General features: G+C 46.7%; 1 protein-coding gene and 1 non-coding gene across 4 annotated transcripts in view; both read left to right on the forward strand.

The window, feature by feature from the left end:
• Window positions 1-16,405, forward strand: part of MICU2 (mitochondrial calcium uptake 2) — a 71,574-nt gene that overhangs the window by 28,455 nt on the left and 26,714 nt on the right. For 2 of the 3 annotated variants that reach the window (XM_031465730.2, XM_064493275.1), the window contains exons 3-4: window positions 9,058-9,089; window positions 9,187-9,262. The exons of the other annotated variant lie outside the window; for it this stretch is intronic. In XM_031465730.2, the coding sequence (XP_031321590.2) occupies window positions 9,058-9,089; window positions 9,187-9,262 (108 nt within the window). The remainder of the gene's footprint in view (window positions 1-9,057; window positions 9,090-9,186; window positions 9,263-16,405) is intronic. 3 annotated transcript variants of the gene reach the window in all.
• On the forward strand, window positions 14,156-14,228 carry TRNAT-AGU (transfer RNA threonine (anticodon AGU)). The gene has a single exon. It is a non-coding gene; the product is annotated as a tRNA-Thr (tRNA).

Below are 16,405 nucleotides of genomic sequence, written 5' to 3' on the forward strand. Positions count from 1 at the left end.
TTGTTCGTTTATAGTTTCATCCCACTAATAGCAGAAAAAATATTTTGTATGATTTCGGTGTTTAATTTTATTAAGGTTTGGGGTTTCGTTTGGGGGGGGTGTTTTTGTTTTTTAACTGTCACATAGTCTGTCCTGGAATGTTCCATGTACACTTGAGAAGAATGTGCATCCTGCTGTTCTCGGGAGAAGAGTTCTGCATGTTTGCTGGTCTCACTGGTTTGCGGTGTTGCTCACACTCTCTAGTTCCTTCCTTATCCTCTGTGTGGCGGTTCTGTCCTTTGTTGAAAATGGAGTATTGAAGTCTGTTCCTGTAGAACTGGGTTTTTTCCCTTCAGTTCTGTCAGTTAGGCAAGTTTTAAAAAATTATGTAGAGGGTAAGATCATCTCTCTTCCCCTGATTATATATGTGTATAAATAAAATACAGTCTGCAAGGATATTGGCCAAATTGTTAGTAATTCACTGTTTTGGAAATCCTGGCTTTTATATTTCCCTTTTGTTCTGATGGTTTTCTAATTCATCTGAAACAAACATTTATTATTTGTATAAAAAAGAAAAAGTAAAAATACTTCTTAAAGAAATCTGCATTTTCAAGGTGAGTGAAACAGGAAGAACCCGTTACAGAGATTTTTAAAATAAAATAAGACCATTGACCGAGGGTGAGAGAGCAGTATTGTGGGAGTCGGGAAGTGTTTGGTCAGTCGTGTAGGTGTCCAGAAAGGTCCGGTAGGGTGGTAACTGGGGAGAGAATGTGGGTTTGGTCATCAGCGCGGGTCACTAGGACCTTTGGCAGATCAGTGTCAAGAGAGTGGTGGGCAGGTAAAGAGAGAATTAGAAAGAAATGCAAATGGCAGGTATAGATTGTTTTTCCTAAAACTTTTTTTTCTAAAAGGTGCAAAACGGAGAGGAGGATGTTATGAAGGAAAACAAAGGGTAATGAAAGCATTTTTTAGAAAGACTTCATAGCCAAACAATTCTTGATATCAGAAATGTCTGTGCTTTGTCCTACAGTGAAATTTACTCTAATTTTTTCATTTTAGGGTTTCAAGTGGAGGTTGTAAAAACTCAGCACTCTCAAAATACTAATGTCTCATATACTTATAAATAATGTGTGTTAGTGACTGTTTTCTCTTTACCTAACTTGGTGATTCACTCCTCTGACTTTCTCTCATTAGACATGTGTATTTTCTTCCTCGTGTGACATCAGCTATTCACTCTTGTGCTCAGCATCATCAAAGAATTTCCCCCATTTTATGTTCTTTCAGTCGAATCTAAGTTTTGCTTTGCTCTGCCTTGTTGTAGCCATAGGCCCAAGCTGTTCTAATGAAGTTCAGAATTTACATGGCTTTTTCTCTGTTTCATTGTTGTTGTTTTTATGCAGCTCTTGAGTCGACCAATTTAGATTCTTATAATGTTTCCACTGTATTATTCATTGGAATGCAATTAAACTCTATCAGAAAGCATTTAGCGAAATCAAGACTTGAGTAATTCTGAAGGCTGAATAATACGTCCTTTATGCATATGATGTACTTCACCTTCATTTGTCATCGTGGGCAGGAGGAAGAAGAATGTTGGTTGCATTCCTGCGGATCATGATGAACAGCAAAACAGGGGAAGACAGAGCCAGCGCAGTGACCCGTGATCTTCATGTATAAACAGAAAGAGAGAAAACAGTCTGAGATTTATTAGCTCCTAAACTCACTTCTGCCTGGTATTTATCTTTCTGGACTTTTGCAGATAATGTACTTTATTAATAGTAATCGATGGGGCTTACTTAAACCATGTCCCCAGGCCTCTTTACGGCGTGCTGGCTGCCTGTTCGCCTTTGTTATCTGCCAGGTTTGGAGGAGAGCGGGGTCATCCTTGGGCTCCTACTGCACACGCCAAAAACCTCAAAAATGCACTCCTTTGAGAATTAGGTTATCTAGCCGAAACACCAATGTCCCTCATTCAAGTTCTTTTCCATTGAATTCCAAGTTTTGGTGCTAGTTTTTACTAAATTGCGTTAGCCTTACAGCTCCTTAGTTCTCAGCTGTAGTGACCTTCGTTCTCACCACTCACCTCCCGAGCCCGTCACCAGTTTGCAGCGTCCCACACTCTGGCAGCAGCCTGTCTCCCCACCTTTCCTGCTCCCTCTCACTCGGCGCACCTGTTCTTGACCTCGTGAGCCTCTGCTCTCAGGTATTCCGTTCTTCCCAGGCTCTCGACCCCCTGGACCTCCTGCGCTCCCTGTGGTGCATGATTTGTCACTTTGTCACTCTTTCAGAATTGCTTTCCGATGTCGTTCCCCTTTGTCTTTTGGAACCTAGACTTCTGTGAGCTGTAGCTGTTGGAGCAGAGGGAAGGGCCGAGGGCTGGGGTGCTCGGCTGTTCCAAAGGTGAAAAGATTGTTTCCCTAAAGAAGTCTTTGTACCTACCTCTCTCTTTTTCAGTGAAAAACTTGGGGATGATTTTCCTAAAGCATTTGCGTCTTTGCTTTCTAGCTGACACCGTGTGACCAAGAGCTTTATGGAGTCGCTGCTGTAGGTTTTCTTCCAAAAGAGAGAACAAGGCTTAGGCTCAGTTACATCCCCGCTCTGATAAAACTTACATTTTAAATAAGTATCTTATTCTGTTTTATACTTTTTAAGTTGACTGTACCGCTAGTGCTTAGTGCCAGTTTATTGGTTGTGTTTGAAATGGGTTCTTTGCTATACCTTCCGTTTGGGGGAACCTGAGAGACAAGACCCTGCCTGAAATCATCCATTGTGATTTCAGGTTGTTCAGAATTTCCTATATTTTCAAGTTAATGCTTCAGATTTCTTATGTTTAAATACCAGTCTTTGACAAACATTCAAAGTGCTGGTGTGGATGTGCTGAAATCGGAACCCTCATAAATTTTTTGGTGGGAATGTGGGAATGTAAAATGGTACAAATACTGTGGAGAACACTTTGGTAGTTCCTCAAAACGATAAACAAAGAATTACCGTATGACCCAGCAGCTCCACTCCTAGGTGTAAAGCCAAGAGAAGCGAAAACACAGTCCCCACAAAAGCGTGCGCGTGGATGTTCATAGCAACATTATTCATAATGGCCAGAAAAACGTCCGCCAGTGGTGAGTGGATTAACAAGATATGGTATATTCACACAGTGGGATAGTCTCCAGCTATTTTTAAAGTGAAGTACAGACAGACCTCATTTCACTGCGCAGCACAGACACTGCGCTTTCTGCAAATGGACAGTTTGTTGCAACCCTGCATTGTCAGAGGAAGATTAGCATTTTTTAGCAGTGAAGTATTTTAGTTAAAGTATGTCCATTTGTAGACATGATGCTGTTGCAGACTTCATCAGTTACGGCATGGTATAAGAATAAGTTTTATATGCCCTGGGAAACCAAAAACTTCCTGTGACGCGCTTTGCTTTGTTAAGATGGTGAATTTCCTCAAGTGAAAACAAAAGGGAGAGTGTTCCACGCGAGGGGTCGGTCAGCCAAGGTGCGCTGGCAGGGGACGGTTCCGAAAGCGGCTGCAGCAGCGCTTCTGGTCCCGTGCGCCCTTCCAGGCCTTCCTCTCTCCCCACCAAGAGGCCGAGCCGTGTCCGCTCCCCTCAGCTGAGGCGGGCGCACCCACGTGACAGCAGGCGCTTTCGAGGCTGGATCCTCAAAGGCCGCACGGACCTACAGCCATTTGCTGTGTCGTCGGAGCAGTGAAAGGTGCGAGGCCGCGCCTCTGAGGTCGGGAGGCAGGCGGGGCCGTCCGCTCTCGCCACGCGCGGCCCACACGGTGCCGGAAGCACTGGCCCGTGTGAAAGGCAAGGAAACGAAATGACACCTGCAGAGTTGAAAAGGAAAGCAGGGTCGTCTTTGTTCAGAGACGTGATTATCTGGTAGAAGACCCCCAAAGCGTCCAAGGCAACAGCTGCTGGAACTAGCAGGTGAGTTGTCAGGGTCGCGGCGCGCGCAGCGCCTCTGCACGGAAGCCGTCGTCTGCCTGTGTGCTCGCGCCTCTGCTGCGTGCCCGCGGGCCCCACGCCGCCTCCGCGCTCAGGCAGAGGGCCGACCGCCAGCTGCGAGAGAAAGCCGGCCTTTCGCTGGTGGTTCCCTGGGCTGCGCGCGGCGCTCGGCCCCTCCCCTCGCCACGCTGGGGGAGACCCGGCCCATCCCGCCTCGGGCCTGGCCGGTCCCGGGCGGTGGCCTCCCCGCCCTCCTGAGCTGAGCGCGCTCGGCCGTCCGCAGGCCCCAGCTTAACCCGGCTCGTACCTGGAGGAGCTTCCCTGCCCCCCCTCTTCCCAGTGTTTGGTTTCCTAGCTCCTGTCTGTCCCCCTTTATATCAGTTTTTAAACTGGAAATAAATAGTTTATGTAGATTGTTCTTAATATTTCACAATGCTTAAGGTCACAAAAAAGAAAGTCACTTTTTTTTTCTATTCAGAAATGATGTGAACGTATTTCCAGACCCTACTTAGCAAAGCTGACAAGGAGGCCAGTTCTAGCCATTTTAGGGGATCGCATTTGTCTTTCTCTAGAGGAAATACCAGAGGCTGTCTCTTGCTCTCACTATTAAATATTACAGCAGAAATAAAGCAGCCATACGCTTTGTTGAGGGAAAATAGCACCATGGAATTTGCCCTTTTTTCCTGCAGTCACCAGTTTCATTAGTGACATTAGGGAGCTTCGTTGCTCTGCTCATGTGCCGTTTTCTGCCTTGATTTCCAGAAGAGCTGTGACTGAATTCAAGCAAGTACTGGAATAATCAGCTTTTACACTAATTCTAATATTGATGCCAAGTTGTTCCATGTGTTCATGCGAAAGATATGAAATGATATAAATGTCTCCACTGTTAATTTTTATGTGTTGAAAGTCCACTTACCTCCAGCAAAATGAAATTGAATTAGATACCATTAGCAATGTTTGTGTAATTATGATTATCCAGTAACTTCATTTGGGCTACAGGCAAAGATTTATTTGACCTGGGACAACGCTTAATATGTATTAATGCAGTTTTACTTATTTTAAGTATTAAAATGGCTGTTTGCCTGTAACAAGATGTGCCTGTTCCCGATTTTTACTTCAGAATCCTCTGTAAACAGTGAAAAGCACGCAGTGGAATCTCCAGAATAGGTGGAGACCTTTTAAAACATTCTACTCCTGAGCCAAAATTCCTTCAAAGTGCTTGAAAATTTATGCCTTCCCTGCCAAGAAGAGCCACAGTGTATCTCCATCCTCATGCTCACACAACAAAGCACTACAGCCTCAACTCTGGATCTGCCTTTTTTGCTGTTAGTTTTTCCCCCATTCTGTTATTTTTATATATGAGAGCATAAATATAAATGAAAATTAGGTTTTTATGTTTGTGAAACTATTTGCAAATGATATGACTGATAACGGTTAATGTCCAAAATATATAAGCAGCTCATGCAACTCAGTATCAAGAAAACAAGCAACCCAATGAAAAAGTGGGCAGGAGACCTGGGTAGACGTGTTTCCAGAGAAGACGCACACAGACGGCCAGAGGTGCGTGAGAAGGCGTGCAGCCTCGCTGAGGGTCAGAGAAACGCGGCCAGAGTCACAGTGGGCTGTCGCCTCCCGCCCGGCAGCACGGCTGTCGTCAAAAAGTACACAGATAGCAGATGGTGGTGAGGATGTGGAGAAAAAGGAACCCTCATACATTGTTGGTGGGGATGTAGATTGATGCAGACGCTGGAAAACAGTATGGAGTACTCCAAAAAAAATAAAAATGGAACTACCACATGAGCCAGCAGTTCCATTCCTGAGTATTTATACAAAGAAAATAAAAACACTAATTTGAAAAGATGCACGCACGCAGCGTTCATAGCAACATTGTTTACAGTAACCAAGATGTGGAAGCAGCCTAAATGTCCATCAGCAGATGAAGGAATAAGGAATATGTGGTTTATATGCCCACACACGATGGCATACTACTCAGCCAAAGAAAAGAAAGAAATGTTGCCGTTTGTAACAATATGGATGGACCCAGAGGGTGTTATGCTTAGTGAAGTGTAAGTGAAGACAGAAAGACAAATACTGTATGTTATCATTTATATGTGGAATCTAAAAAATAAACGAATGAATAAAACCAAAAAGGAACAGCCTCACAGATACAGAAAGCAAACTAGTGGTTACCTGTGGGGAGAGAGAAGGGGAAGGAGGGGAGGAGGTCCAAACGACTGTGTATGAAATAAATAAGCTACAGGGATGCGTTGTACAGCACAGGGAACACAGCCCATGTTTTACAGTAACCGAATGGAGCATAATCTGTAAAAGTTATTCAGCACCATCTTGTACACCCGAGACTAATATTACATTGTACATCAATTATACTTCAATTTTTAAAAAGTAGGGGGAAGACTGCCAAAAAATACACCCATGTATCTACATCTGTTCAGTGTGTCCTTGTGTTGTCGCTGTGGTCAGGTGGACAGGGTCGTGCTCCTCCGGCGGCAGAGCAGACTGGACTCTGGGCTGATTCTCTGGTCCCCTCCTGGAGCAGCCCGCAGACGAGGGGTACAAACAGGCCCGCCTGGGGAGAGGCGCCGAGACAGCCCCGAGCATTCTTCTCCTCGGGGAGAAGTCTGTGGACGCGGGAGGAAGGAAGTGAGAGAGACGGTGTTCTCCTAGTCGCTCTGCCTCATCCTTCTTTTTAACCTGAAAATGAATTTTACGTCAGAGAATGTCCCGCAAACTTTTTATCAGCAAAGATACAACTTTTTATCATTTTCTAATTATCGATTCCATTTTGAAAGCCTTTCGCCAGACAGGCTCACTAAGCACATGGTTTCTCCATCTTTGATGATCACACGCACACACAGGTACCAAGCAGAACCTGGAGTCCGCATGAAGTAAGCAGTATTAGCGTTCTGAGTTACCATCAGGAGCAGCCGACTGCCTCTGTGACCGTCGTGCTCGGTGCTCCCAGGGCTGACTGCGGTCCGCAGGATCCGCTGCTGCTCTGATGGAGCGCGGGGCGTCTGACGCCTGCTTTTCACCAGATTTTGAAAGATCTGCGAGAGAAAAGAAATCCTCCAGCGCCGCACCATGACCGGTGCCTGTCGCCGTCACAGGGCCTTGCTTGCTTGTGAAGTAGGGACCGTACTCTCCGAGCCACGAAGCCGCAGGGGTCTGAATGAGAGGACCTTCTGGGATCTCCTGATCTTTTACTCAGTTATTCATTGAATGAACGTTTCAGTACTCATCACCACACACATGGAGTCGGCCTCAGTAGTGTTTCAGATTGGTTCTGACGGGGTTCTGTGTCACATTGCCAGTTGTTGGTGACTTTATTGTTGCCTTTCATTCACATGGTATTGAATTTTGTTGGCTTAGCTGTTTGGCATCCAGACTTCTCCTGCACCTCTTCCTCACTCAGTTTCAGGTAGAAGGGTTTTTTTAAGCCCAAAGATTTTTGAAAGACCAGATCTAGCTCTGAAGCAGATAATAAGACCCCTTAAAATATCTTATTTCTGAAAAATTGTTCATATTGACCGCAAGATGTTCCTGTGGGGTCATCAGTTACTACTTCCTAGAGTGCGACTCAGCTGCGTGTAAGGGTTAGTCTGTCTGTAAGAAACCGATGAGGCTAGCCCTAATTGTCTAAAAATAAAAGCATGTTTGGTCATGTATAATTTGTGACATAACTTTAAGAAAAGCAATATAACGCATGTGAATCATGATCAATTAATTTTTTAAGTTGATAGGAAATGCAAAGATAGGTAAAATACAGCTTTCTGAAGTTTATCAGCATTCTGTTACTACGTATTCCTATACACACATTCACACAGACACTTAGATGTGTAAATTAAACGGTAGCTTTTATCTGTTTGATGATCTCATGTTGTAATAGCACCTGACATTAGAATCTGGGGTTACTTGTCATTGGATAGCATGTAATAGTTTATCAGTGACGAATAATTATCCCAAAATAGTAACTCTGAAGCTTATAAACATGGTCATAGATGCTTCTAAAAATTATACAGTCATATTCACAACTAGTGTTTGATTAATAATGCAAAACTAAAATCTTGGGGATGTATTAACAATAAATAATAGAATTTGTCCCTCGTAGGTCTATAGGCCAAGTTTAAGCACCCCAAACTGCAGAAAACGCCCATTTTAAAGTATCCTTTTTTTTTTTAACTTGTCACCTGAATTTTCTTAGAACATGTAATTATACCGAAGGAACTTAATGGATAAGATAATTTTGAAAGCAAGAAGGGAAGTTTGTGATGCGCATGGCTTACATAAGAAACAAAATAAACAAAGTATTTTCCAGTGTTGTTCTGAATGTGTAAAATGGCTTGAGGCTATCTTCAGAGTAAGTCTCAGCAAAAGAAGCAGGTGATTGCTTTAGAATTACAGTGGATAAAAGGAAACGTCAGCATAAAGAAGATGTCCGGAAGCCTGACAGAACTTTAACCTCCGTTACCCAGAGGGAAACTCTTAGAAGCAACATGGCTTTAGAATGAACAGGCCTGCTGGCTAGCCTTTTAAATCTGACTGGAGAGCTGAAAGCTCAAGGACTTCTCAGAGTTCTAAAAAGGTAGCTTTCTAAAGCTTGAATGTGCATTTCTTTTAATCAATGAAATCAAAAAGAGACAGACTTTAATAATCATGTGAAGGAAGAAATTATGTTTGGCGCAAATTTATTTATCTTAGCTGAGATGAGTCAAAGATGATTCTAAGGCTTCATATGTCTGGAAGGGAGTTGTGGAACTGAAAATAGGCCGTAGATCAACTACCGTGTGTGTGTATGTGTGTGTGTGGGTGGGTGTGGGTGTGTGTGTGGGTCTGTGTGTGTGTTGGTGGGTGTGTGTGGGTCTGTGGGGGGGGGTGTGGGTGGGTGTGTGGGTCTGTTGGGGGGGGTGGATCTGGGGGGGGGTGGGTGTGGACTTAGAATTCTCTGGCTCATAACTTTCGTTTACAGATATTAGCTAAATTTGCCAAACTTCTATTTCTCATAAACATCTAGTTGTTTGCCCTCTTCGTCTTTTAAGTGATTTTCTTTCTTGCTGGGCATTGGGTTTTACCAGTGCTGGGTGCTGAGTGACGTTCCTCCTTTGCTGCAGGTAAAACTTCAGTCAAGAAGCTGACAGACAAGGTAAGGGATGAGGGGTCTGCTTTTCTTTCCTTCTTGTTAAGGTAGAAAACAAGCTTCCATAAGTTAAATTGAAAGGTGATAATATGTGTATTCAAAGGACATCGAGGACGTCCTGGCGGGAATCAGAAGAGCTAGTTGTGGGTCAACGTTTTTCAGAGACCTTGGCGATAAAGGTAATTTTGATTTCATGTTAAATTTCTGCTTGTGTTTTCTTTAACCAAAATATTACTATTAAGGAATTAGGTTATGAGGTTTGCAACTGCGTGTTGGAGAGTCTACACAGAGAATGTTGTGATGCTGTGTTGCTTACGAGGTGTTTTAAAACATAATAAAATGCTCACTATGTTGCAAGTACCCTTCTCAAACCCTTTGAACAATTACAGATAAATTATTTAAACACTGATTTTAATTAAAGCCTGAAGACAAGGAGTGAGGTGGGGCATCTAAGGTAAGACGAGAAAGCCTCAGACACAGTGCGCAGGAGCACCAGCACCTGCGGGAGCAGGGCGGAAGGGGTGCCCCTGAGAGAGTCCCAGCAGAGGAGAGGGGAGCGGGCCCAGCGGCCCGAGGAGCCCCGGGGAGGGAGGGAGGGAGCTGCCAAGGAAACCAGGGGTCGCGTCAGCCGACTGAGGCACGCTCATTAGATGAGAAGCAGAGCTTTAGACATGTCGGCAAGAGCAGGCGTAGTGAGGGGCGGGTTCTGAAGCCAAACTGCAGAACGTGGGAGGGAGCGGGGACACCAGGAGATGCCGCAGGGCAGGGGAGGGGGACCAAGAGGGCCTAGAGGGCAGTCTTGGGGGCAGGGCAGAAGGCCGGGGGACATTGGTTTATGGTAGAGAAGGGACCTGGGCTATCCCTTGGCCTGGGAGAGAGAAGTGGAAACACCAGAGAGCAGGACAGAGTTCCGGGAAACGTGCGAGAGAGGGCTGTCCCCGGAGCACAGGTGGACGGCGTGTCCTCAGGTGGAGAGCACTTGCCTGGTACCCGCAGGGAAGGATGAGCACGTGGGTGTCCAGTGCCCCTGCTGGCAGAGTTAGTGGTAAGAAGCTGAGGCGGGTTGGGAGGGTCACTTTGATTTTCTTTACAAAGTAGGAGGGTGGAGAAGGAGAAGGCCTGAAGGCAGCTTCTGTGGTCAGTAACAAGAACTGACAGGGGAACATGGGAAGGTTTCTGGGAAGCCTTGAGGGGCCAGAAGACAGTGTAGGTCACGAAAGAGCCGTCAGCCCGTCGGTGCAGCTATGCGATGGTTCTCCACGGCCTCTAGTGGGAACAGGAATGCCGTTCGGCTGTATAGGGTTAGGGTTCTGCAGGACACACGGATGGAAGAATGGTTGTGGGAGTTAAGAATGTTGAGAGCAACATTTTTACTTAAAAGTGTAAGAAGTTTTAAGTAACGAGCCTTGGCATCTAAGCAAGATCATAGAAAAGAAAGTAAAACAGGAAGAGAGATGAAAAGAAGAAAGCGAGAAGGAGGGAGAGGGGGGCTGGGAACAGGTGAGCTGTGAACCCACGAGCGAGCAGGAGACCCTGTGAGGTCGAGAGCAGGGCGTCTGCCCTGATGAGGTCACAGGTGAAGCAGCTCCAGGTTCTTTCCGGTTCAGGGTATGGCTGTGGATTAGATGGCTGGAGCACTGACGTCATGTGTGTGACCACAGGGCTAAGGGACAGTGTCGTCCTGTGTGCTGAAATCGCCTGGGACGATGATGTTGAGGTGAGAGAAAGGCAGTGAAGCAGGGGCCGGTCTTTGGGACTGAAAGCTACAGCGCGGGCGGCGTGGTCGAGGACCAACCACAGAGGAAGCAGGAGGCGGGCTGGCTCGGTGGTGTTCGCCTCAGAGTAGCGGGTTTGTCCGGAGGTTGGAAGAGTGAAGGTCTGGAGTTAGCACTGCAGTGGGAGACAGGGGTCACCCCCGTCGGAGGGCCAGCCGGGCGCCACACCCTCCGGGGGGGCTGGGCTGAGCGAGTGGAGGAGTGGGGTCGGGGCAGAGCCGTGGAGGCCGGCGTGCAGGTGTGAGAACACAGATGTGCAGAGGGGCTGCCAGGGGTGTGTGGAGTTGGGCCGGAGAGGTGACAGAGCCTAAATCTGCATGGCTTTGCAGGACCTTGACCTCGTCTGAGAGCAGTGGGCTGCCGTCAGAGAGTTGTCAGAAAGTGGCAGATCCGATGGGAAGACCCCTCTGGGGGAGGGCGGCGAGTGGCCGAGGGGGTGAATGACCCGAGACAATGGGAGGTTTTGCAGCCCCAGCGCGGGATGTGCCAGAGCAGGGGTCGTGGGACGGAGAGCAGGGGTCGTGGGACGGAGAGCCGGGTGTGATCTTGACTGGCGTCTTGGTGACAGAATGGACAGGCTGGGTTAGACTGCGTGTGAGGGAGGGGAAAGGGGTCCGGGATGAGGCCCAGCGCTCTGGCCTGAGCAGCTCGGTGATGACTGTGTGGGTCACGGAGGCTCCGGGGCGCGGGAAGGAGGCCGTGTCTGCAGGGTCGGGAGGGGCCGTGCCCGGTGGAGGACGTGCGCTGTCCTCCCTGAACGGCTTGGGAAGCCTGGGTAAAGCGGGGACACCAGGGGCCCTGGACAGAGCACCTCACTTTAAGGGAGGGCGGCGAGCAGGGCGGAGCCCGAGGAAGAGGCCTCGGGGTGCCAGGGCTGCGCCAGGCCGCTTCCAGAGCCCGCTGTGCCCGCGGCGGCTCCTGCGCTCAGGCCCTCGCCCTGGGGGCCCTGTGCGCATGCTAACACCTTTCCTGCTCGCAGGAGTCCTACGCCGTTATCTCGTACCCTGTTTATAGACAAGTTACCCGAGGCACCAGGAGGTCAGGTCACCTGCCCGAGGCCAGATGCAGTTGGTGAATGCAATTCATAAATGTTTTCAGCTTTACTCTCATACCTATTCGAGCCAAATGTCACTTAGGAGGTGTCGTTTGAAAATGCTCATACAAATAGGCGAAGGACCTCCATGGGTCCTTTTTATGTAAGGACCAGTCTGTGACAAGTATAGAAAAGTATTCACCCACAGTTGTGATAAATTAATGGCAGATAATGTTCCTTCCTGTTGGCCACAGAAGGAGCTGGAGAATTAAACAGCACATGCAGTTTCCTAGCTAACTTTCTGCTATTGAATATAGAAGAGTTTTTACAGTTATCCTTGAGAGATTTACAGCATTCTCAAATCACATTACTTTTTTTTAACCTTTGTATGTAAACGTTAGCTTCAAAATGAGAGTATTTGTATCACACAACACTCCATGGAGGAGGAAGACAATGAAAGAGCTCTGGCGTCTGAGCTCCGTGGAGTCGGCACTGACCAGCTGCTTATGGGCGAGAAGTGTCAAGTCCTGCCCACTCGCCAGGGTTCGGAGTCCAGTGGACTCACAGCCCTCGAGTCCATTCTGCGATGTTAGTTCCTTGTACTGAGCTGCCTGTCTTCGCACCATCCCACCCGCCCTCTCCGGACTCCTTGGTCAGCACCAAACCTGTCTACTTTCGAGAGGTTAAAAAGCTTCTTAACTGTTTAAGTGGGGATTTACTGGGAGGTGGTCTGTGCGTATGGAGAAGAGGGTGTGTTTGGGGCCAACAGACATACGTTCACAGTTTCCTGGTTTCGCGACCTGAGGAGGTACTGGCCTTCCTCGCTTTCGTCACCTTTGAAACAAGCTAGTGATCCCTGCGCGACGATGGCTAAGAGTTTAATGAGTAAGATGTTTTTAACATTTATAGTATCTGGTACCTAGCCCCAAAAACCATGTTAGGAGCATAGCTTTAAGCCTGGTTTGGCTCCCCAGCTCTGGCAGTTAGCTGGTGACCTCGGGCAAGCCAGTCCGCTTGCTTGTCACTGTGTGTCTGGCACATTGTATGTTTATAATTGGTAATATTATCATTGATCTGTGTTTTCATAAGGTTTCATATTAACTGGACCTTGGCCTCTCATTAAGGAATTTCTAAATTAAAATAAATAATACCTTCTAAATCATAATTAAAGATTTTAGGAAATGGTCATTAATTCGGCACTTAAAAGTGGATTTTATGTGTAATATTTAAATCCCAAATGGTGATACTTAAATTGAAGCTGTGGCTTTGAGATGTCCTTTCGCTACAAATGCTTTTCTGAAAGCATTTTGGGGTTTTAAGAAAGATACTCTGTTTACAGTTGTGAAAACTTGGGTAGTGTCCGTGGATATAACTCCATTGTTTCATCGTTGATTTTTTTCCCCTAAAGTAAGGAAGGCAGGGATAGTCTATAATAATTCTGACTTAACGGCAAAATATTAGAAGCAGCAGTGGGTTAATTCAGCGTTTGTGTAAAGCACTAACATGGGTATATGTAATAAATATATTAATATTTACACCACTAATAAATATATTCACACGTGTTATATTTATATATTAATATAGTAATGAAATAAATATAATTTAGAAAGTCTTTTAAATATTACTTTAAAGGCAAATTCATAAAATGAATGCTGAAAAGAGAAAGTTTAAACCATTTTAAGGAGGCAGTATCTGGGAGAAGAGCTTAATCTGTGGTACTTAAGAGAGGGACCATTTGCAAAGACCTCAGACGCTCCCCTCGCTTCTGCAAAGACATCCTTCCGCAGCCTCCCGGCAGGCAGTACCCTCCCCCGAGCTGGGAGCTGGGAGCTGGGAGCGGGCCTTGAGTGCTGCCTGTGCCTGCACAGCCCGCCAGGACACCCTCCCGCCACTGCCTGTCCCGGCCCCCCCCCCCCCCAGGAGAGCGAGCTGAGACCCCAGGACACAGGCCTTGTTCTTTCTCATCTTTTTAGTTCTGCTGCACTGCACCGTCTCTCGCACTTTCTAATTCAGCCACAAATCCTCCAAGAGGAAGAACGTGTGTGGTCATTTCTGTATCGCTAGCTGCCTGTAGCGTGTTGCCTAAAACGCTCTCCAGCACAGAGCAGACGCTCGTCTAAAAGTGACTGACTAGTATCGCTAGTGACAGTCATCCTCGTCCGTTTCTCTGAGCCCTGATCATTTTTGTTGTGTAACTTCAGTTCGCCTATCTCTGTCGAAAGTAGGAAGGCTGCACGTTTTTCAAAATATTTTCCAGTTAAGGGGGAGGGTATAGCTCAGTGGTAGAGCGCGTGCCTAGTGTGCACAGGGTCCTGGGTTCAATCCCCAGTGCCTCCATTAAAAATAAATAAGTAAATAAACCTAATTACCTACCCCCCCAAAGAAAACAAATAAAAATATTTTCCCGTTAAAACTTGTAAGTAATTTTTATTGATCCTCTTCCAAGTTAGGACTAGTTGGTGTTATTTTCTCAGCAGTGAAATCCGCTTAGCGGTGATGCTTTTGTAAGTTTTAGAAAGACTGTATCAACCATTACCAGTGTCCAAATAAAACCATGAGATTATCGTGTAATTGTTACTTCTTTTTCATTAAAACATTTTTCTTTTGATGTCAACTATTTCTAAGATAAAAATGAAATTTCTGCCTCCTGGTGACCAAAAATGTTATCAGCTTGATACTTTATGATTTGCAACTATTATATAAAATGCTTTTCCTTTTCCTGAACTAGATATTATGTAATTGAAGTTATTCAGTGTAATACCATATGTTATATGGTGTACACTTATTTCAAAGTACATTACCTATAAAATGCTGCCACTTAATTGAAGTAAATAAGTCTAATCATGGCAGAACTGAACAGAAAACATAATTTTTCAAACTGCACTTCCCTACTATTGATTACAAGATTGTATCTTAATACCATGTAGTCTGCGCTCAGAATCATGAAGATAATTATCAAAATTGGTAACATTTATAGTGAAGTATATCCTGTGCAGCAAAGAATTTAACAAACTTTCAGGCAGTTTTCTCTTTACGTAAAGGAAGAAAGGGCTCTGCGCTGAACCCGCGGCGCCCGCGTCTGGCCCGCCTGCTTCAGCTCCGCAGCGTCTTCTCCAGACCCCTGCTGCCGTGCTGCTCCCTCCCACGTCACCGTCTTTCTTCACTGCCTCATCCCTGTCTTATGTAAACTCAGAAAATGTTCTCCCATTTTTAAGGAAAAAGATTCTTTCTCTGACCCCACATCTCCTGTCAGCCGGCTCCTACTTTTCTGACCCCTTTTCACAGCCGAACCCTTTGTTTTATATTGTGTCCACTTCTTGGCTTCCCACTCATTCTTCAGCCAGCTTCAGCCTGGCCCGTCCTCTGTGGACACCGCTCCTGTCCAGGTCAGCCTGGCCCGTCCTCTGTGGACACCGCTCCTGTCCAGGTCAGCCTGGCCCGTCCTCTGTGGACACCGCTCCTGTCCAGGTCAGCCTGGCCCGTCCTCTGTGGACACTACTCCATCTAGGTCCCAGTCCAGCCTGTGTGACCCCAGTGGTGTTTCTCATGGCAGCCGTGACCCCATAGTTCCTCCCAGCGTTTTCCTTACCATCCTCGTTGTTTCTTCTCTGTCGCCTTTGATGGAATTCAACCAGAATCACGTAAACTGGGGAAATCAAACAGTGAGGTCAGTTCTAATAGGATGAGTTTGAAAGATGGAGCAGGCTAGTCAGGCCTAAAAGAGCAATGAGAAATTCTGTGTCTCACAGGAGATAATGAGGTTTAAAGCAAGGCTTAACAAATTTTGAAGAAAGTGGGAGGCCACCTGGCAAATGCAGGGCAGTGTCTCGAGGCCTGAGGTGTGCAGTGAGAGCGGAGGCGTCTGCAAGCAGGGAGCAGACGTCCGTTTTCCTGGTGTGACGAAGGCGGCCAGCGGTGGTAGCTCCCACAAGCCAGGGGAGCGGGGGGCCTTGAGAGCAGCAGGGCGACTCGAAGGGCAGGCGAGAAGGTACTCCAGTTTCCCAGACTGCTCCGTTACAGTTGTGCCTCTTTGAGCAGGGGGTGCGGGGCACCTCCAGATTTTCTTTCTTCTCTCGACACAGGGACCGGTGCTCTGTCATCCAGCCTCCACTTGCGGCCGCGAGGCTTGTGAAGCAGTTTTCCGCTTTGCCAGGGGAGGCGTGGGGAGGGTTGTCGCTGGTGGCGTCCAGTTCGAGGGTTCTGCTGCACGTGGTCACATCTGGAAGCCACGGTTCTGTCTCTGGAAGAAGGGGTGTGCGTCTGTGTATCTTTACCAGCTCCGCCGCTTCTGTACCGTAAGGGAGGTAAAACTGAGAACTGTTTTCAGAGGGTTCTAAGAAAGATTATTAGTAACTTCTTTGTTACTTGTTCCCGTTGACTTCCAGGTACATATACGTATCTGTGCGGCTCTGGCTCTGGCTCTGTATGTATGCCTTTCTAACATCAGGGAGATAAACTTGTCAGCCTAGCCACACACTGTTCTTGCTGAGGAGTTCTGGTTCCCCGCCCTTTGT

The sequence above is a fragment of the Camelus dromedarius genome, chromosome 13, assembly GCF_036321535.1.
Source record: "Camelus dromedarius isolate mCamDro1 chromosome 13, mCamDro1.pat, whole genome shotgun sequence".
Taxonomy (NCBI): Eukaryota; Metazoa; Chordata; class Mammalia; order Artiodactyla; family Camelidae; genus Camelus; species Camelus dromedarius.